Source organism: Macaca fascicularis, chromosome 2 (assembly GCF_037993035.2).
Source record: "Macaca fascicularis isolate 582-1 chromosome 2, T2T-MFA8v1.1".
NCBI classification, from domain to species: Eukaryota; Metazoa; Chordata; class Mammalia; order Primates; family Cercopithecidae; genus Macaca; species Macaca fascicularis.
In genome coordinates this window covers 110,921,153-110,943,976 of record NC_088376.1, presented here as the reverse complement: position 1 = coordinate 110,943,976, position 22,824 = coordinate 110,921,153, and the positions used below count along the sequence as shown (strand labels likewise).

Genomic DNA, 22,824 nt, shown 5'->3' with positions numbered 1-22,824 from the left:
GTCCAGTTCCTACTATAGGAACCATTGAATTCCTATTTATGGTTCCTTCAGAAAAGCTGCTAAATTCTGAATTGAGCAGTGGTTATTCAAATAGTGAAATTTATAATTCCAGTAGTGTGAGTTGGTATTTGCTGTGGACAACAGCTCTGTCATGTGACAGGACCCCCCTTTGGCAGCAAAGCTATCAGTTTTTGTCACGAGCCCCACACTACTTGTTTTAGTCAGGGTTCTCTTAGAGGGACAAAATTAATAGGATGTATCTCCAAAGGGGAATTTATTATTGATTTACATGATCACAAGGTCCCACAATAGACTGTCTGCAAGCTGAGAAGCAAGGAGAGCTAATCCGAGTCCCCAAACTGAAGAACTTGGAGTCTGATGTTCGAGGGCAGGAAGCATCCAGCATGGGAGAAAGATATAGGCTGGGAGGCTAGGCCCATCTCACCTCTTCATGTTTTTCTGCCTGCTCTGTATTCCCTGGTGGCTGATTAGATGGTGCCTACCCAGTTAAGGGTGGTTCTGCTTTCCCCAGCCCAGTCACTCAACTATTCAGTGTTAATCTCCTTTGGCAACACCCTCGCAGACACACCCAGGATCAATATTGCATCCTTCAATCCCATCAAGTTGACAATATTAACATTACAAGCCCACCCCTTGTCAACTTGAACCTATACACATCTCCTGAGATCATATGTAATTTTCAAATAAAGACAATAATGTCATAATTACATGTAATATAATAAAACTATCCTTCATACAACCAGAAACACACCAATCCCCAACCCAAATACTATTACATAAAGTTAGCAATACTTAAATGCTGTTATGAAATCAGTAAATCTTATGTCACATGATAAAGGAAAGGGAAATATAAAGTGAAGATATTAGTACAAGTGTATACATACACAAACATGTTTTTAACAAACAAAGGAGGAAATACTCATGGCAGTTACAGTCCTCAGTTCTGCAGCTGGTCACGTGGTCATAGCTGGTATTGATGACTACCTTCTACCCATTCTGTATTAACTTTGCCTTCCACAAATACCTCAGCAGGTGATGGTTTTTTTTCCTGGTGGAGTGACCCAAACCTTCATTCCTAAACGGTCCAGGTCATTTGTAGTCCTGCCTGGATTTGGCTGTTGTAGTTTCACATTGACCTTAATCACAGGGCATGGTAATGCTAAGAGATGCCCTAATGGATGTCCTGTATTCCATGCATACTCTTCCTTACCTCAGTTGTGGAGTTGTAGACTGATTTCATCTTGATAGTCTGGGTCAGTCACCTTAACCAACACTGTAACTCCCTTCTGAGCCTGTTGACTTAAAGGGAGGAGGAGCCCAAAGTGTCCAGGTGACAATCTTAACTTCCAGTGTAATAGAATCATTGTTGTGTCTCCTGGTGGCAGCACTCCTCCCTCTGGAATTAAGACCTCTAGGCCACCAGAACATAATGTTGCAGGAGAGGAAGCAAAAAATTTGCTAGTGGATCACTAGGAGTGATGGTGAGTGGTGCCACTTCCACTTCCACCCCTCGATTCCTGGACCTGTGAATCCTGGTTGTGGGAGAAACAGTACCATGTACTGGACGCTGATTCAGAGGATACATGGCCTTCTGGAGAACTTTCCCCCAGTCCTGCAAAGTATTGTCACCTAGTTGGTGTTGTAATTGTGACTTCAATAGGCTATTCCACCGTTCTGTCAATCCAGCTGCTTTAGGATGGTGGAGAACACGCTAAGACCAGTGAATTCCATGAGCATCAGCCTACTGTTGCACTTCTTTTTTTTTTTTTTTTTTTTTTTTGAGACGGAGTCTCACTCTGTCGCCCAGGCTGGAGTGCAGTGGCCGGATCTCAGCTCACTGCAAGCTCCGCCTCCCAGGTTCACGCCATTCTCCTGCCTCAGCCTCCCGAGTACCTGGAACTACAGGCGCCCGCCGCCTCGCCCAGCTAGTTTTTTGTATTTTTTAGTAGAGACGGGGTTTCACCGTGTTCGCCAGGATGGTCTTGATCTCCTGACCTCGTGATCCGCCCGTCTCGGCCTCCCAAAGTGCTGGGATTACAGGCTTGAGCCACCGCGCCCGGCCTCTGTCGCACTTCTTTAGCTGCAAAGTGAATGCCTTGGTCAGAGGCTGTGCTGCGTGGAATGCCATGATGGTGGATAAGGCATTCCATGAGTCGGCCGGGTGCGGTGGCTCACGCCTGTAATCCCAGCACTTTGGGAGGCCAAGGCGAGCAGATCACTTGAGGTCAGGAGTTCAGGGCCAGCCTGGCCAACATGGTGAAACCCCATCTGTACTGAAAATACAAAAATTAGCTGGGTGTGGTGGCGGGTGCCTGTAATCCTAGCTACTTGGGAGGCTGAGGCAGGAGAATCACTTGAACCCGGGAGGCGGATGTTGCAGAGAGCCAAGATTGTGCCACTGCTCTCCAGCCTGGGCAATAGAGTGACACACCGTCTCAAAACAACAACAACAACAAAAAGCATTCCACAAATGGTAGTCTTGGCAGAAGCATTGCATACAGGATGGGCAAACCCATATCCAGAGTAAGTGTCTATTTGAGTGAGGGCAATCCTCTGCCCTTTCCATGATGGAAGAGGTCCAATATAATCAATCTGCCACCAGGTAGCTGGCTGATCACCCAAGGAATGGTGACATACTGAGGCCTTGGTGTTGGTCTCTGCTGCTGGCAAAGTGGGCACTCAGCAGTGGCCATAGCCAGGTCAGCCTTGGTGAGTGGAAGTCCATGTTGCTGAGCCCATGCATAACCTCCATCCCTGCCACCATGGCCACTTTGTTGGCCATGGCTGATGGCAGGGGGTTTTGGGGAAAGAGGCTGAGTGGCGTCCACAAAATGGGTCGTCCTATCCACTAGATTATTAAACTCCTCCTCCACTGAGGTCACCCATTGGTGAGCACTCACATGGGATACAAATATCTTCAGTCTTTGACCACTTAGAGAGGTCCATCCACATACCTCTTCCCCAAATTTCTTTGCCACGAAGTTTCCAATTATGCGCCTTCCAAGTCCCTGACCATCCAGCCAAACTATTGGCTACAGCCCATGAATCAGTATATAATCACACATCTGGCCATTTCTCCTCCCATGCAAAGTGCACGGCCAGGTGCACTGCCCTAAGTTCTGCCCACTGGGAAGATTTCCCTTCATCGTTGTCTTTCAGGGATGTCCTAGAAAGGGGCTGTAGTGCTGCAGCTGTCCACTTTTGGGTGGTGCCTGCATATCATGCAGAACCGTCTGTGAAGCAGGCCCTAATCTTCTTTTCCTCTGTCAGCTGATCATAGGGAACTCCCCATGAGGCCATCGATGCAGACTGGGGGAGAGAAGGCATGGTGGCAGGAGTGGAGGCCATGGGCATTTGAGCCACTTGCTCATGTAATTTACTTGTGCCTTCAGGACCTGCTTGAGCCTGATCACGTATATACCACTTCCATTTGATGATGGAATGCTGCTATGCACACCCCACTTTATGGTTAGATGGGTCTGAAAGCACCCAGCTCATGATAGGCAGTTCAGGTCGCATGGTGACTTGATGACCCATAGTCAAACATTCAGTTTCCACCAAAGCCTGGTAACAGGCCAAGAGCTGACTCTGAAAAGGAGAGTAGTTGGTTGGGCGTGGTGGTTCACATCTGTAATCAGCACTTTGGGAGGCTGAGGTGGGCAGATCACGAGGTCAAGAGATTGAGACCATCCTGGCCAACATGGTGAAACCCCATCTTTACTAAAAATACAAAAATTAGCTGGAAGTGGTGGCGCACACCTGTATTTCCAGCTACTTGGGAGGCTGAGGCAGGAGAATCGCTTGAACCCAGGAGGTGGAGGTTGTAGTGAGCTGAGATCGCACCACTGCACTCCAGCTTGGCGAGAGTGACACTGCATCTCAAAAAAAAAAAAAAAAAAAAAAAAGGAGAGTGGTTATCTACAGAAGATGGCAGGGCCTTGCTCCAAAATCCTAGTAGTCTCCATTGCGATTCACCTATGGGAGCCTGCCAAAGGCTCCAAACAACATCCCTATCTGCCACTGACACATTAAACACCATTGGATCTGCTGGGTCATATGGCCCAGGTGGCAGAGCAGCTTTCACAGCAGTCTGGACCTGTTGCAGAGCCTTCTTCTGATCTGGACCCCTCTCAAAACTGGCAGCCTTTCAGGTCACTCAGTAAATGGGCTGGAGTAATACACCCAAATGAGGAACGTGTTGCCTCCAAAATCCAAACATGCCCACTAGGCATTGTGCCTCTTTCTTGGTTGTAGGAGAGGCCAAACACAGCAACTTATCCTTTACCTTAGAGGGAATATCTGGACAGGCCCCACACCACTGGATCCCTAGAAATTTTACTGAGACAGAAGGTCCTTGAATTTTAGTCGGATTTATTTCCCATCCTCTGGCATGCAAATGTCACATTAATAAGTCCAGTGTGTTTGCTACTTCTTCATCACTGGATCCATTCTGCATAATGTCATCAATGTAATAGACCAGTGTGATATCTTGCAGAAGCGAAAAGCGATCAAGATCTCTCCAAATAAGATTATGACAAAAAGCTGGAGAGTTGATACCCCTGAGGTAGGACAGTAAAGGTATATTGCTGGCCTTGCCAGCTGATAGTAGATTGCTTCTGGTGGGGCTTATGGACAGGAGTGGAGAAAGGCATTTGCATAGTCAATGGCTGCATACCAGGTACCAGGAGATGTGTTAATTTGCTCAAGCAATGAAACCACATCTGGTACAGCAGCTGCAAGTGGAGTCACCACTTGGTTAAGCTTATGATAATCCACTATCCAAGATCCATCTGTCTTCTGCACAGGCCAAGTGGAAGAGTTAACGGGGATGTGGTGGGAATCACCACTTCTGCATCTTTCAAGTCCTTGATGGTGGCACTGATCTCTGCAGTCCCTCCAGGGATGTGATATTGTTTTTGATTTACTATTTTTTTAGGTAGAGGCAGCTGTAAGGGCTTCCTTTCCCACCATGATAGCCCTCACCCTAGCAGTCAGGGAACCCATGTGGGAGTTCTGCCAGCTTCTAAGTATGTCTGTGCCAATTCTGCATCCTGGCACTGGGGTAATGACCACAGGATGAGTCCAGGGACCCACTGGACCCACTGTAAGTCAGACCTAAGCTAAAACTCCATTAATTACCTGAGCTCCATGAGCCCCTAGTTTAACTGGAAGACCACAATGATGTTTTAAGTCCCCTGGAATCAACGTCAGCTCAGAGCCAGTATCCAGTAGTCCCCAAAGTGAAAGGTTGGATGGAGGTCTCCTTGGGGAAGGATGGGAGAAAGATTCACTGCATAAATTGTCAGTAATGTAGTGGGGTCCTTCCTCAAGGGAACCTGGCCTTGCCTTCATTCAAGAGGTTCTGGGTCTATAAACTGGCTAAAGTCTGGAAATTGATTGATTTCCAATTGATTGAGGAACCATGATTCACTTTTTATAATTCAAATTAGTCTTTCGTCCATTTGACCTAGAGGTTTTCTGTTTGTATAAATTAAGTAGGAATGCAGTAGGCTTCCTGTCTGTTTCACTTCTAGGAACACCGTGATTAATTAGCCAATGCCAGAGCTCTACATGAGTCAGACTATTCTGATTGTCACTTTGCCTCTGTTGTCCATTACAGTAGCTACGCTTACCTTGCTTTTGATGGTTGAGTGCTGTCACTTGGCCCCTGCCACTTTGGGATCCAGTTATTCCCGTCGTATTTCAATTTTGTAGTTGAGTGACTGTGGTTCTCACCATTAGGTCTGACATACAGAGAAGAGCAATTACAGGGCTCTTCAAAGATTCAGGTGCTACCCTCACAAATCTGTTTCACAAGGCATTGGTCAAGGGTATATCTTCTGGACCCTCCCGGCTGCGATGTGTAGGTCTAAAGTGAGTATTGGATACTCCACCATCTCAATCTCCCTAAGCCTTTGGATCCCTTCCTCTACATTAAACCAAGAGATATCAGGCATTTCCAGCTCCCTCACAGTGGGCCATCTTTTAATGCATATTTCAGCTAACCAAGCAAATAAACTGTTAGAACCTTATTTTAACTCCCCGAGCTGCAACATTAAATGCAGAGTCCCTACTTAGTGTGCCCAAATCAATAAATTCATCCTGATCCAACTCTATGTGCCTTCCACCATTATCCCATACCCTTAATATCCATTCCCATGCCTCTTCTCCAGATTGCTGTTAATATAAATTAGAGAACAGTTCTTTTTTGTTTTTGTTTTTGTTTTGTTTTGTTTTAGAGAGAGTCTCGTTCTGTCGCCCAGGCTGGAGTGCAGTGGCACAATCTCGCCTCACTGCAACCTCCACCTCCCGGGTTCATGTGATTCTCCTGCCTCAGCCTCCCAAGTAGCTGGGATTACAGGTGCACACCACCACACCTGGCTAATTTTTTGTATTTTTAGTAGAGACAGGGTTTCACTATGTTGGCCAGACTGGTCTCGAACTCCTGACCTCATGATCCACCCACCTTGGCCTCCCAAAGTGCTGGGATTACAGGTGTGAGCCACTGTGCCCAGCTGAGAACAGTTCTTTTTGAGTGTAGCATACCTCCTCCTGGGTCACACTCTCAACCTCACCTCTAGGGACCTGCAGGACTAGAGTTATAGGTCTAGAAGCAAATGGGTGTTGCAGGTACCTTCTGAGGAAAATCATCATTATCTTGCCTGGCAACTGCCCGACGGGAGGCCATGACTCTTGCCTCAGGCAGCTCGGGGTTTATCTCCTTAGACAAAGATGGAAAGGCTGATGGCGGGGAGTAAGGGGATATGTTGCCACTGCGGGGAATGGGGAAGCTGTTCCTTCTGGCAAAAAAGGTTCACCAGAGTTTACAAACTCAGTGTCCCCAGCTTCGTCAGGGTCCTCCCACACATCCCCATTCCAAGTTGCAGAGTCCCGTTCTTTTCCAATCAATGCCCTCACTTTAGCAGTAGACACCTCAGGTGGCTGTGCGTTCATCTTTGGTTGCAGGTCAGCCACTCACATGATAAGAACTTGTGTCTGTTTTTCCACAATTTCAGCTGTTTCTCAACAGGAGCTAAGACTCTCACTCAGGGCAATCTTAGCAGATTTGAGACTTAGTATCTGCATCTGAAGCCAGGAAACAGAATCCCTGCGTTCATCATTTTCTTTCATCACTTTGTCCACTGAACTTAGTAGCAACCAACCAGCTTCATAATGTTCCTGGGTTTTCCACATCTGGCCAAAGGTATTATGTATAGAGTCACTAAAGTCCTTGCCTCTCATGAGCAGTGAATCAGGAGTGTCAAATGCATTTATTTTGCATAACTCTCTAAACCGTTCACGCCAAGGACTATCAATGTTCTCCATGCTATTAGAAGTAGAGTCCTTAGCATTTTTGGATCTAATAATATTAAGCAGCCAACTCCAGAAACCCCTAAACCAACAAAAGAACTCCATCCTTAATATTCTGTTCCTCTGGAACCACTCCTGGTACCAGAATCTATATTAGTCTGGGGTCAGAGTTTTCTTAGAGGAACAGAACTAATAGGATATATATGTATGTATATAAAAAGGGAAATTTAGTAAGTATTGACTTACACGATCACAGGGTCCCACAAAAGGCTGTCTGCAAGCTAAGGAGCTAGGAGAGCCAGTCCAAGTCCCAAAACTGAAGAACGTGGGGTCCAATGTTCGAGGGCAGGAAGTACCCAGCACGAGAGAAAGATGTAGGCTGGGAGGCTAGGCCCATCTTCCCTCTTCATATTTTTCTGCCTGCTTTATGATCGCTGGTGGCTGATTAGATGGTGCCCACCCAGTTAAGGGTGGGTCTGCCTTCCGCAGCCCACTGACTCAAATGTTAATCTCCTTTGGCAACACCCTCACAGACACAGGCAGGATCAGTGTTGCATCCTTTAATCCAATCAAGTTGACGCTCATTATTAACCATCATACTAATAAAAGTGTAATTCTTGCTGACCAAACTGGGCTGTGGGCTAAGATGGGGGTGGAAACAGCTCTAGACAAAAGGGCCATAGACTCTTCCTGGTTTTAACCAAAGTTCAAGCAGATTTCAAGAATGCAAAGCTTCTCAACTTGTGTTCTACAGTTTATTAATGTCCAGTGCTTTGGAATGGCTGATCGTAACAGTTTTGTCCAATTTAATACCTTTTTTTTTTTTTTTGAGACGGAGTCTCACTCTGTCACCCAGGCTGGAGTGCAGTGGCGCAATCTTGGCTCACTGCAACCTCCGCTTCCCGGGTTCAAGTGATTCTCCTGCCTCAGCCTCCCAAGGAGCTGGGATCACAGGCATGCACCACCACGCTTGGCTAATTTTTTGTATTTTTAATAGAGAGGAGGTTTCACCATGTTAGCCAGGATGGTCTTGATCTCCTGACTTTGTGATCCGTCCGCCTCGGCCTCCCAAAGTGCTGGGATTACAGGTGTGAGCCATCGCACCTGGCCCATACTTGCTTTTTTATGGAGAGGATTCAACAACTTCTTTATGACATCTATTATTAAACTCTCTCAGTGCATATCTTTCTTTGACATAATTTGCTCTTGTTGCTATTTTTCTTCTAACAGACTGATTAAATTGGATTTAACTTTATTATAGTTATTAGATATTTCTAAATGGAATTAAATTTGTTTAATTTTTTTATTTATTTGTATATTTATTTTTGGCCTTAATGTTAACAGCCAGAGTGTGATTTATTTTTTACTTATTTATTTAAAAGTTTTTAAATTTAATTTTTATTTTTTGAGACAAATTTTCTGTCACCCAGGCTGGAGTGCAGTGGTACGATCTCAGCTCACTGCAACCTCTACCTCCCAGGTTCCAGTGATTCTCATGCCTCAGCCTCCCAAGTAGCTGGGATTACAGGTGCACGCCACCACACCTGGCTAATTTTTGTATTTTTAGTAGAGATGGGGTTTCACCGTGTTGGCGAGGCTGGTCTTGAACTCTTGGCCTCAAGTGATCCAGCTGCCTCAGGCTCTCAAATTGTTGGGGTTACAGGCCTGAGCCTCTGCACCCTATTTATTTTTTATTTTTATTTTTAAAATTTTTTTGAGACAGGGTCTCACTCTGTCATCCAGGCTGGAGTACAGTGGTACCATCACAGTCATGGCTCACTGCAGTCTCAGCCTCCCAGGTTCAAGCAGTTGTGACACCTCAGCTTCCTGAGTAGCTAGGACTATAGGCATCTGCCCCCGTGCCCAGCTTATTTGTTTCAGTTTTTGTAGAGGCAGGGTCTCAGTATGTTGCCTAGCTGGTTTTGAATTCCTAGTCTCAAGCGCTCCTCCCACCTCAGCCTCTGAAAGTGCTGGGATTACAGGTGTAAACCATCACACCTGGCTCAGAGTGTGATTTTTTTTTTTTTTTTTTGAGACGGAGTCTCGCCTGTCACCCGGGCTGGAGTGCGGTGGCCGGATCTCAGCTCACTGCAAGCTCCGCCTCCCGGGTTTACGCCATTCTCCTGTCTCAGCCTCCCGAGTAGCTGGGACTACAGGCGCCAGCCACCTCACCCGGCTAGCTTTTTGTATTTTTTTAGTAGAGACGGGGTTTCACCGTGTTAGCCAGGATGGTCTCGAACTCCTGACCTCGTGATCCGCCCGTCTCCGCCTCCCAAAGTGCTGGGATTACAGGCTTGAGCCACCGTGCCCGGCTTTTTTTTTTTTTTTGAGACGGAGTCTAGTTCTGTCGCCCAGGCTAGAGTGCAGTGAGGCAATCGTGGCTGCACACCCGCTGGAGTGTGGTGACTATTCACAGACGTGATCATTGCACAGTGTAGCTTGGAACTCCTAGTCTCAATCTTCCTGCCCCAGCCTCCTGAAAGGCTAGAACTACAGGTGCATACCACCACACCTGGGTCACAAGTATCTTTTGACATTTTTTGAGACCTAAATGAACTTAATCGAATTCCAAGTATTACGATGACAGAGTCGCATGAACCTGGGAGGTGGAGGTTGTGGTGAGCCGAGATGGTGCCATTGTACTCCAGCCTGGACAACAAGAGTGAAACTCCGTCTCAAAAAAATAAAAAATAAAAAGATATGATTTAGGAACTCATTAGTATAGTCACAGGAAATTTAAGTATCACATTTGCTTTTAGAAAAGTAATGAGGCCGGGTGCAGTGGCTCACACCTATAATCTTGGCACTTTGGGAGGCCAAGGTGGGTGGATCACTTTGAGGTTAGGAGTTCGAGACCAGCCTAACCAATATGGTGGCACCCTGTCTCTACTAAAAATGCAAAAATTAGCTGGGTGTGGTGGTGCGTACTTGTAATCCCAGCTACTCGAGAGACTGAGGCAGGAGGATCACTTGAACCTGGGAGGTGGAGGTTGCAGTGAGGCGAGACTCCATGTCAAAAAGAAAAGAAATCAGAGAAACAGCTCTTTCTGCTACGTTTTTGTATGATGGTACTATCTAGAATTTGAAAAGATAATCATTTAAAATTATTGATGAGGAATTAAGGTTGCTATCTCAAATAGGAAAACTCATAAAGTTAGGCACATGGAAGAAGGCTTAAATTTATTTGAAATTTTTAAAGATTTTATTTGGAAGTCTATGTAAATATAATTGATTATTTAGTGTCTTTCCAAATCTTGGTATTGTATTTTTTTCTTAGATAATATAAAGAATATGTAATGAATGTTTTCACTAAGCCCCATATAGGTAGAGACAAACTATCTCCAGCATTCTGAGTACTGAACACATATTATCTTTTTTTTCTAAGCACTTGCCTAGAAGATGTAGATCTTGCCCCTGGCCTTAATTATCCTGTCTGTACTTACTAATTGGGTGTCAGATCTTGATTCTTAAGCCTCTGTGCCACCACTCTAATATATATCAACACTCTTTGCTTGTTGGATTTGGGAATTGAGGGTAAGATGAATTCTGATTTTTCAGGGTCTGGAAGTATTTGCTTTATACATGTTTTGTAATCATGGTAGCCTCACACCATGTAAGTGGGAGGAGGGGAGTGTGTGGGAACAAAGATGAAGATAGAATAGGAAGGAAGGAAGATAGGACCATATTCCTTGCTTTAATTCTGTTTCTTTTTTCTAAGTACATTTGTTGGAGAGAGGTAGATAGTGGAGAAGAGCTTAAAAGGAAAGCCTGATAATTAAGTGACTTGAATCATAGTATATTTTGACTTTTTCTTTTTCTTTTTTTTCCTTTTCTTTTTTTTTTTTTTTTTTTTTTTTTGAGACGGAGTCTCGCTCTGCTGTCCAGGCTGGAGTGCAGTGGCCAGATCTCAGCTCACTGCAAGCTCCGCCTCCTGGGTTTACACCATTCTCCTGCCTCAGCCTCCCAAGTAGCTGGGACTACAGGTGCCTGCCACCTCGCCCGGCTAGTTTTTTGTATTTTTTAGTAGAGACGGGGTTTCACCGTGTTAGCCAGGATGGTCTTGATCTCCTGATCTCATGATCCGCCCGTCTCGGCCTCCCAAAGTGCTGGGATTACAGGTTTGAGCCACCGCGCCCGGCCTATTTTGACTTTTTCAAGTTTGGGTTGGAGAAAGACTGTGTATTAGTTGAGATTCTTCCATTGTAAACAACAGAAATAGATTGACTAAATTAGGCAAAAGAAAGATGAAAGCTGCTCACTTAGACTTGAAGTAGTCAACGAGGGCAACCAAATAGCTGTCATGAACGTTTCTTCCAGTGTGTAGTCAATAAGTGGTCCTTTCCAACTGTCTTCTTCTTGACTTCTGATTGACCCAACTCTAGTCATGTCCCAAACGCTATAGGGGTAGGGATTGGTTTGTATTAGGGGAGATAGAAGAATAGATTTCTGGACAAACACAAGTAGTAGCCATTACACTATGCAACTAAGGATCTGTTTGACTTGTATTTACCTTGTCAACACCACAGCTTGTATGTCAACTTATCCTATGGAGTCTCTTGGAGTTTCTGTTAGACTCTTTGAAAGCAGGCGTAGTACCTTGCACACTTTATTTCCTATTATGCCCTGCATTTGAATGGTGCTAATTTATTGCAGGTCTTTGGCTCTTCTTCTTTTTTTTTTTTTTTTTTAATTTTTTTTTGGTGGGGGTGTCAGAGTCTCACTCTATCGCCCATGCTGGAGTTCAGTGGCGCAACCTCGGCTCACTGCAACCTCCGCCTCCCGGGTTCAAGCGATTCTCCTACCTCAGCCTCACAAGTAGCTGGGATTACAGGTGTCCACCACCATGCCTTGCTAATTTTTGTATTTTTAGTAGAGATGGGGTTTCACCATGTTGGCCAGCCTGATACTGAATTCCTGGTCTCAAGTGATCCGCCTGCCTTGGCCTCCCAAAGTGCTGGGATTACAGGTGTGAGCCACTGCACCTGGCCCCTTTGGCTCTTTTTACTACATTATTTCTGTATTTTCTAGGCTATTCATCTATGGTTTACTTACAGTAGATTTACTTTTTTTTTTTTTAACTTTTATTTTGGGTTCAAGGGTACATGTAAAGGTTTGTTGCGTAGGTAAACACATGTCACAAGGGTTTGTTGTACAGATTATTTCAATTAAGTCCAGTACCCAGTAGTTATCTTTTCTGCTCCTTTCCCTCCTCCCACCCTCCACCCTCCAGTAGACCCCACTGTCTGCAGTTTCCTCCTTTGTATTCATAAGTTCTCATCGTTTAGTTCCCACTTATAAATAAGAACATGTGGTATTTGGTTTTCTGTTCCTGCGTTAGTTTGCTGCAGATAATATCCTCCAGCTTGCCATCCATGTTCCCACAAAGGACATGACTTTTTTATGGCTGCCAGTAGAATTACTTTTTAACTGCAGATTATGTAATTAAGAAGCTGGTAGTCTGTAAAAATGGTAATATACATGACTGCAGAGAGGGACCATTTCCCGTAGCTAATTGAGGGAAATGTGTGTGGTTTTTTTTTATGCTGGCAGAGCTAAGTAGTTTGGTTGACAGGGCTATCCACAAGTGATCATGAAGAAGCAGGTGCTTACTCCAAGATAAGGCCCATACTCACAGTCTTTGGTCAAGAAAGTTGATTTCATTTGTCCGATAGTAATGTAACTATGTAAAGACCTGATTTGAATCTTACTGGCTATAGCTTTGGATATGTTGATTGTGGGTTTTTTTGCACCTCACTTTTCTTACAAATAGAAAGGACACAATTGCAATTGCTTTGTCCTGCCACCACCACCTCCCCCCACCCCCAGAAATGTGAGTTACCTTGGGTAAGACTGTCCATTTCTTAGCTTTAATTTTCTCATCTTTCAAATAAGGGAGCCTCTTCTGGCTGTAAAATCTTAGATTTTGATTCTTTTGTTTGTTTCAAACAATTGACAAGAGTTTCTAGAAATGTTTTTCCTTTTGCAGTGCTCATTACATGAAACATCTTTTTCTTCTTCACCAGGCAGTTGCAGCAGTGCAGAATGGCCGACCTCAGTCTTGCAGATGCATTAACAGAGCCATCTCCAGACATTGAGGGAGAGATAAAGCGAGACTTCATTGCCACACTAGAGGCAGAGGCCTTTGATGATGTTGTGGGAGAAACTGTTGGAAAAACAGACTATATTCCTCTCCTGGACGTTGATGAGAAAACCGGAAACTCAGAGTCAAAGAAGAAACCGTGCTCAGAAACTAGCCAGGTTGAAGGTAAGTATTTAAACCAGACTGCTTACATATGTTCAGAAAGCAGGTTAGGGATTATGCCTTTGGTCGTAATCTTGGAAACTAAGAATTGAGCTGAGTTTTTTTAGTATAGGCTAGTAACTTTGTATATCTTTATTAGAAACCGAGAAGGTAGACTTACCACCCTTTGAGTGAGTGTTCATGAGTCTGTAGATAACTTTTAACCCTAATATTTCTTCATTTAGACTGGAATCAGATGCCATTTGTTGTCTTTGGGGTCATCCCAGGTCAGGATTAAAGCATAATTAAAGCCTTTAAGAGAAATTTCCCTTTTTCCTGGATCAGATGTGCTAATAATTGGTTGAGTATTTTTGTATCTGTGTTCATGAGGGAATTGGTCTGTATTTTTCTCATAGTGTCTTCTGTCCAGTTTTAGAATTGAGGTCATGCCGACTTTATAAAATGAACTGGGAAGTGTTCCCTTCTTTTTCTTTTCTGGAATAGTTTGCATATAATTGATATCTTTTTCTTCTTTTCAGTGTTTGATAGAATTCATCAATAAAGCTCTCTGGGCCTGGAATGTTCTGTCAGATTTTTAAACTAGGAATTTAGTTTCTTTCAGAGATCATAGAACTATTCTGGTTATCTATTTCTTTTTTTTTTTTTTTTTGAGACGGAGTCTCACGCTGTTGCCCAGGCTGGAGTGCAGTGGCGCGATCTCGGCTCACTGCAAGCTCCGCCTCCTGGGTTCCCGCCATTCTCCTGCCTCAGCCTCCTGAGTAGCTGGGACTACAGGCGCCCGCCACCGCGCCCGGCTAATTTTTTGTATTTTCAGTAGAGACGGGGTTTCACTGTGGTCTCGATCTCCTGACCTTGTGATCCGCCCGCCTCGGCCTCCCAAAGTGCTGGGATTACAGGCTTGAGCCACCGCGCCCGGCCGCTGGTTATCTATTTCTTAAGTTAGCTTTGGTAGTTTGTATCTTTGAAGGAATTCCTTGGTCAGTTTCCTGGCATAAATGTTACAAACTAATGGAGATATGCTTTTAAGAATCTGTTATATCCCCTCTTTCAGTTCTTATATTAGTCATTTGTGATGTTTCTTTTTTTATTTTTATTTTTTGATAAGTCTAGATAGAGGTTTATCAATTGTATTGAAAGATCCAGCTTTTGGTTTCATTAATTTTTTTTTTCTATTGTCTTTCTGTTTTTCATTTCTTCTCATATCTTTATTTCTTTTCTTTCTTCTGTTTACTTAAGTTGATTTATTCTTTTTCTGGTTTCTTTTTTTTTTTTTTTTTTTGAGACGGAGTCTCGCTCTGTAGCCCAGGCTGGAGTGCAGTGGCCGGATCTCAGCTCACTGCAAGCTCCGCCTCCCGGGTTCACGCCATTCTCCGGCCTCAGCCTCCCGAGTAGCTGGGACTACAGGCGCTGCCACCTCGCCCGGCTATTTTTTGTATTTCTTAGTAGAGACGGGGTTTCACCGTGTTAGCCAGGATGGTCTCGATCTCCTGACCTCGTGATCCGCCCATCTCGGCCTCCCAAAGTGCTGGGATTACAGGCTTGAGCCACCACGCCCGGCGACATTTCTTTTCTAATGTAGTTACTTAATGTTATAAATTACCCTCTAATCACCATTTTAGCTGTGTCCCATGGATTTTGATATGTTGTATTTTGTTTTCATTTATTTAAAAACATTTTAAAATATTTTCTTTGTGAATTCCTCTTTGTGTCTGCCTTTAAGATTTTATCTTTATGTTTGTTTTTTAGCAGTTTATGTTGTGTTTAGATGATATTGGAATTTTTCTGCTTGGGCTTCTCTGAGTTTCTTAATCTGTGCTTCTGAAGTGGTTAAGTCTGGGAAATTTTTGGCCATTATCTTTTAAAATATTTCTTCTGCCCCATTCTTTTTCTCTTCTCCTTCTGCGATTCCAATTATATTTTTGTTAAATTGTTGGATAGTGTCCTGTATCTCTTGGATGCATTGTTAGTTTTTTTCTCTCTTTATTTCTGTTTGTGTTTTACTTTGGGTACATGCTTTTGACCTGTCGTCCAATTACCCAATTCTTTTCCTAGTTGTGTTGAATCTAATAATGAGCTTTCAGTGGCATTATCTACTTCAGCATCTTTTATGTTTTTAATTTCTAGCATTTGTTTGCCTTTCTTATGAGCTTCCTTATTTCTGCTAAAATTTCCCATCTGTTCATGTATGTTTTCCACCTTTTCTACTATAGACTTTAACATATTAATCATAATGGGTTTTTGTTGTTGTTGTTGTTGTTGTTGTTGTTGTTTGAGACGGAGTCTCGCTCTGTCGCCCAGGCTGGAGTGCAGTGGCCAGATCTCAGCTCACTACAAGCTCCGCCTCCCGGGTTTACGCCATTCTCCTGCCTCAGCCTCCTGAGTAGCTTGGATTACAGGCGCCCGCCACCTCGCCCAGCTAGTTTTTTGTATTTTTTAGTAGAGATGGGGTTTCACCGGGTTAGCCAGGATGGTCTCGATCTCCTGACCTCGTGATCCGCCCGTCTCGGCCTCCCAAAGTGCTGGGATTTCAGGCTTGAGCCACCGCGCCCGGCCAATCATAGTTGTTTTAAATCTCTGTGTGATAATTTGAAAATCTGGGTCATCTCTCAGTCTGATTGCCGTGTGTGTGTGTGTGAGTGTGTGTGTGTGTGTGTGTGTGTGTATCTTAGTTTTTGATTGAATGCTGGATCTCACATGTAAAATAGTAGGCTCAGGCCAAAAGGTATTTATGCTTGGAAATGGGCATGTCTCTTGGGTTTAGTCAATTTAAACAGGAGCTGAGCTAGTTTTGGGTTTTGTTGTTACCATAATTGCCTTCAGTGTTACTGTCTTCAGTCCCTTTAATTCTGTGCTTAGAGTGGGGACTGAGGCGCCGGAAGGTATTTCTTTAATGTGCTTGCTCCACTCTTTCAGCCTTCCCTGTGTACCCAGGCCTCAGAGGGGTCCTTGTCCATTGTCTTTTCCCTCTTTTATCAGAAGAGTTCTAGCCAGGTGGTGGGCAGAGTTTGTTTTTTTATTGTCCCATTTTGTGCTTAATCATGTGCTTATATCTCATGGGTTGGGTCTTTCTCAATTGTATTATCCTTCTCACAGTAGTAGAGTCTTCTAATGGTATTGGTGTAGGATCCTGGATGAGGAGTTTTTCTTGCTCCTCTCTCAGGTTTATAAAGTATGTTTCTATTACTCTTTCCCTAGCTACAGCCAGTGTGTTCTGGGGCTGACAGAGTTTGGTACTCCTTCCCCAGGAGAGAAAGATCCCAGGAGGAGGAGTTCATGCTTTTCCCTTAATGGTGGTGGCCTTCTCCAGGTCTGTAGCATGGAGGGAGACTATCTGGTCCCTCACCCTGCTTCCAATCTTTCCTGTGAGCATGCAGCAGACATCTGCAAAGACAATCTTGCAAATGAGTGTGAATTCCCTTTGTGTCTGTGGATTTGAGGGACCCCATAGTCTCATGCTAGCCTTCACTTACCTTTAACAAATCACTACAATTTTTACTTGAATTTTTCTTACCTGCTTGTAGGGTACCCAGTGTCTCTTCTGCACATGCGGTGACACAGGAGAGCTGGTGTTCACCTCCCATATTTCCTGGAGGGGCTTGTCTTTCTTTGAATTTCATACTACTAGGTAGCTTTCCAATGAATTCAAGTTTTTTGTAGTTGATCTTGCTGTTTCTTGTTGTTAGGGTGGGAGTGACATCTCTTTTGGCTTTCTACAGCATAAGTGGAAGAAGAAAACCTGCTTCCTTAATATACGTTTAATTTGTGTCTTGGGGAGGGGGCAAACCACAGCTCATTTAAAGAAGTACTGAGAGTTTAAGATCTAATTATATCCATATAAATATTTACTTCAGGCCAGGCGCAGTGGCTCACGCCTGTAATCCCAGCACTTTGGGAGACCAAGGGAGGCGCCTCACCTGAGGTCAGGAGTTTGAGACCAGCCTGGCCAACATGGGGAAACTCGGCCTCTACTAAAAATACAAAAATTAGCCAGGAGTAATGGTGTACACCTGTAATCCCAGGTACTTGGGAGGCTGAGGTACGAGAATCACTTGAACCTGGGAGGTGGAGGTGGCAGTGAGTGGAGAACGTGCCACTGCACTCCAGCCTGGGTGACAGAGCAAGACTCTGTCTCAAAAAAAAAAGTTGCTATAATTTTTTGCAAAAGTGTCTTGACGTTGAAAAAGCTTATGTTGAGAAATAAAGTTCATGCTTTTATCCTTTAATTCAATTTTCCAGAAACTCGTATTTTTTTGAACAGGCTAACAAATGCATATATACAAAATCCAATTGGTTCAAAGGGATATACAGTAAAACAAATTATCCCAATCCCTACACCCTAGCTAGGCAGTTCTCCTTCCTGGAGTAACCACTTGCCAGTTTCTGGAGTAGTCTTCTGAGTTAATGAACTGTGTGTGGTTTTTTTTTTTTTTTTTTTGAGATGGAGTCTCTGTTGCCCAGGCTGGAGTGCAGTGGCACGATCTCTGCTCACTGCATCCTCCGCCTCCCAGGTTCAAGTGATCCTCCTGCCTCAGCCCCCCCGGTAGCTGGGATTACAGGCATGCACCACCATGCCTGGCTAATTTTTGTATTTTTAGTAGAGATGGGGTTTTGCCATGTTGGCCTAGCTGGTCTCAAACTCCTGACCTCAGGTGATCCACTCACCTTGGCCTCCCAAAGTGCTGGGATTACAGGCATGAGCCACCATGCCTGGCCTGAAATTTTAAGTTATTTACATGTCAAAAATAGCAGGGAGGATTTAATTTTTTATAAATAAAATAATGTCTTAAAAACTTTCCTCCTCTTGGGCCAAGTTAATGTTACATGGATCAAGTCACTCAAGATGAAGCACAAGAAAATGTACTGCTACCACCTCACTGTCCTTATCCACCTAGTCTCAGTCCCAGATGGTGGAAACAATGCACAGTTAAAGGAAATTAGAAAATGAAAAGCAGCTAGCTTCTTTCACCTATGACTGATGAGGGTAAGTTAATATTAGGATGGGAAGAGCATCTCAACCATGACTAGTTGCTACAGTATGTACGTCTTATCATTCCTTTCTTCTTACTAAGTTTTCTTTGTTTATGTTAGTCAGTCAGAGAACAAATGTCTCCACCATCCATTATGGATTAAGACAGAGATGGACTTTCCCATTTTCCATTAAGGAATCCAAATTTTTTGGAGTAAATATTTATTTGTTCTTCTTTTGTGCTGGGATTATAGGTGTGAGCCACTGCCTGGCTTTTTTACATTATTAAATGAAGAAAAATGAAGAAATGAAGAAAAATAGATGCCCTTTAAAGTTTTTTTTGTTTGTTTAAGTTTTTAATTTTTCATTGCTACTAAAGATTTTTTTAAAGATTAGAAAACAAAAAAGTCAGAAGGAACCAAATCAGGACTGTTGTGAGGTAGATGCCTAATGATTTCTCATCAAAACTGTCACAAATTATCTTTGTGAAAGGAATGAACAGGAGCATTGTCCTGGTGGAGAAGGACTCTCTGGTGAAGCTTTCCTGGGTGTTTTTCTGCTAAAGCATTGGCTGAATTTCTCAAAACACCCTCATAATAAGATGTTATCATTCTTTGGCTCTCCAGAAAGTCAACAGGCAAAGTGCTTTGAACATCCTGAAAAACTCTTGTCGTTGCTCTTGACTGATCCACTTTTGCTTTGACTGGAGCATTTACGCCTCTTGGTAGCCATTGCTTTGATTGTGCTTTGTCTTTAGGATTATACTGGTAAAGCCATATTTCATCTCCTGTTACAGTTCTTCAAAGAAATGCTTCAGGGTCTTGATCCCACTTGTTTAAAATTTACATCGAAAGCTCTGCTCTTTGCAGCTGATCTGGATGCAACCGTTTTGGCACCAGTTGAGTGGAAAGTTTGCTCAATTTTAATTTGTCAGCCAAAATTGTATAAACTGAACCAATTGAGATGTCTGTGGTATTGACTATTGGTTCTGCTAATTGTCAGTCCTCTTCAATTAGATCGTTCTTTTTTCCTCTCAAATTGATATTGGTGATCTGCCACGGTGGGCTTCATCTTCAACATCATCTCCTCCTTTATTTTTTTTCTTTTTTTGAGACAGGGTCTTACTACGTTGCCCAAATTAGAGTACAGTGACTATTCACAGGTGTAACCATAGCACTACAGCCTTGAACTCCTGGGCTCAAGTGATCCTCCTGTCTCAGCCTTCCAAGTAGCTGGGACTATAGGCACGGACCTCTGCATCTGGCTGATATCTTAAAACAAGTTATTCATGTGTAAACTACTGATTTCTTTGGAGCATTGTCCCCATAAACTTTACACAAAGCATCAATGATTTCACCATTCTTTCATCCAAGCTTCACCATAAATTTGCCGTTCGTTTGCTTTTGCTTCAATTTTAGCAGGATTCATGTTGCTTTGTTAGGGGCTCTTTTTAAACTGATGTTTTATCCTTTTGAGTGCTTCAAACTAGATCCTGTTCAGACATGTTATAACAAGTTAGTATGAGCTTTTTAAATTTTATTTTTATTTTTTTAAGAAAGAGTCTCTCTCTGTCACCGAGGCTGGAGTGTGGTGGCACAATCTTGGCTCACTGCAAGCTCCACCTCCTGGGTTCAATCGACTCTCCTGCCTCAGCCTCCTGAGTAGCTGGGCTTACAGGCATGTGCCACCATGACAGCTAATTTTTGTATTTTTAGTAGAGATGGAGTATGAGTTATTTTGATGCAGAAAAACTCCCTTGAAATCCATGAATGGTTTTTCATAGAATGCATTTTCCACGAACTCTTTGAAGATACCGTGTTTAAAGTTTTTATGATTACAGCTGGGCATGGTAGTGTGTGCCCGTAGTCTGAGCTACTCAGGAAGCTGAGGTAGGAGGCGATCACTTGAGCCCCAGAGGTCAAGGCTGCAGTGAGCCATAATAGCACCACTGTGCTGCAGCCTGGGTGACAGAGAGAGACCCCATCTCTAAAAATAATAATAATAAAGTTTATAATTACAATAGATTATAAATTACTGCATTTTTTCCATACCAGCTTCCTAAAAGTTGTAGAAGTCTTAACTAAGAATAAAAGGAAGGGGTGATGGCTGTTTGGAGACATCAAAGAAGAAAATTGAAAGGAGCTGCCTTATTTATCCTTGTAGAAATCTTGTGCAATTAGTGAGTTCTTTATGAATGGAGACTTCTCTGCTGTGGGTCTGATTTTTATACATTATCTGACTGATGGTTTTTGCCATAATGACAGGTTTCATATTTGGGTTTTTCCTGGAGAACATTCTAAACAAGCTGTTCTTCTGAATACGTCTTTAGAAGTGATGGAAGGCCCCTAGACTTCATTAACGTTTTATTATACATCTAACTTAAGTTTGATTTTGTTCTTAGATGAGGTTCAGTAAACTATTGCTGATCACTGACACTTTTTTTTTTTTTTTTAAAGACAGGATGTTACCGGATGCAGTGACTCATGCCTGTAATCCCAGCACTTTGGGAGACTGAGGCGGGTGGATCACCTGAGGTCAGGAGTTCGAGACCAGCCTGGCTAACATGGTGAAACCCTGTCTTTACTAAAAACAGAAAAAAATTAGCTGGGCGTGGTGGTGGGTGCCTGTAATCCCAGCTACTCAGAAGGCTGAGACGAGAGTAATCACTTGAACCTGGGAGGCAGAGGTTACTGTGAGCCGAGATCGCGCTGTTGCACTACAGCCTGGGCAACAAGAGTGAAACTCCGTCTCAAAAAAAAAAAAAAAAAAGACAGGGTCTTTCCATGTCGCCTAGGCTGGAGTGCAGTGGCACAATCATAGCTTACTGCAACATGTAACTAACTCCTGGGCTCAAAGGTTCCTCCTGCCTCAGTCTCCTGAATAGCTTGGATTACAGGTGCGCGTGCATTGCTTATCCTTTTATTTTTTGTAGTGACAGAGTCTGACTGTGTTCCTCTGGCTGGTCTGGAACTCATGGCCTCAAGCGATCCTCCTGCCTTAGTCTCCCAAAGCACCGGGATTACAGGTGTGAGCCACTGCACCCAGCCTAGTGCTCTTGATATGTTCTTACAACAGGCTTACTTAGGCCAACCAGTGGAAGTTTATCAACCATTTTCTTGCCTCTAGATATAGAAGGGATGGTTGAGTAGGTTACACATAATAGAACTCTTTGAACAATGGTGTTTTATTTCCCTTAATTCTTACATGTCCACCCTAATTGTCTTCAACTTGTAAAATAAGAGGTAAGAAAGCAGGACTGCTTTTATGGCATTTATCACAAAGCAGAAAAATTGCTTTTTTCTCTAAGTATGATTTCTGCCTTCATACCTGGCAACACAAGAACCCCCCAACCTTTATTCCTTTTCTGTGGATATACTATACTTGTTCCCTTTTGCACTTCAACTTATTCTTGCTTCTACAAGTATTTTATCTTAGCATTGTCTGTGTAAACCATCTAAATACCAATACTTAAAAATAAAATTGGTGTCAAACTCTTCTTCTAAAATGCCTATCACCTTGGGAAACAATTCTCAAATACTTTTTCAGGATATATGTACTACTTGTTTTGTACCATGGCTGTAATAAGAAAAAAAAGAAAGAAAATTATGTACTACCTGACTTTTTTCCTTGAAAAATGGTGTTTTCCTTAATTCTTCATTATCAGCATTATGTGGCCCTATTTTCTAGGTGAGGGAGACACAAGATAGAAGCTTTCTCTTAGGTGTGAATGACGAAGCAACACATCTGTGACTCTTGTTCTTTCAGATGATCATGTAGCACAGTATTGCCCCTCAGACACAAATAGTCAGCACATTTATGGAACAAATCACTTAATTTTTCTGTTCTCTGTGTGATTAAATAGTTCTTCTGAAGTTGAGAAAATGCTTTCTCCTTAGCATTCCTTAAGGCCTTTGAAGCTAAAAGCTTATTCCCACAGAATAAGAAATTAACATAGGGCAGTGGCCTGGCTAAGTTTTTTGCATTTTTAGTAAAGACAAGGTCTCACTGTGTTGCCTGGACTGGACTGGTTTTGAACTGCTGGGCTCAAATGATCCTCCTGCCTTGACTTCCCATAGTGCTGGGATTACAGGTGGGAGACACCACACCCTGCCACACACCAGCAGTCTGTTTTAACAAGCCTTAATAGGTGACTCGGATGCATATGCATGATTGAGAAACACTAATCCACGGAAAAGGGCCTAAGTAACGACTCTTAATAGATACTGCAGAATTTCTTCTTAACAGACTGGTCCCTTCTTTTGCA

General features: G+C 43.3%; 1 protein-coding gene across 33 annotated transcripts in view; it reads left to right on the top strand.

Annotated features, from left to right (window-relative positions):
• Positions 1 to 22,824, top strand: part of MAP4 (microtubule associated protein 4) — a 231,832-nt gene that overhangs the window by 76,502 nt on the left and 132,506 nt on the right. For all 33 annotated transcript variants that reach the window (XM_074032004.1, XM_074032001.1, XM_074032000.1 and 30 more), the window contains exon 2: positions 13,356 to 13,597. In XM_074032004.1, coding sequence (XP_073888105.1) covers positions 13,375 to 13,597 — 223 coding nt within the window. In that variant the 5' untranslated portion in view covers positions 13,356 to 13,374. The remainder of the gene's footprint in view (positions 1 to 13,355; positions 13,598 to 22,824) is intronic.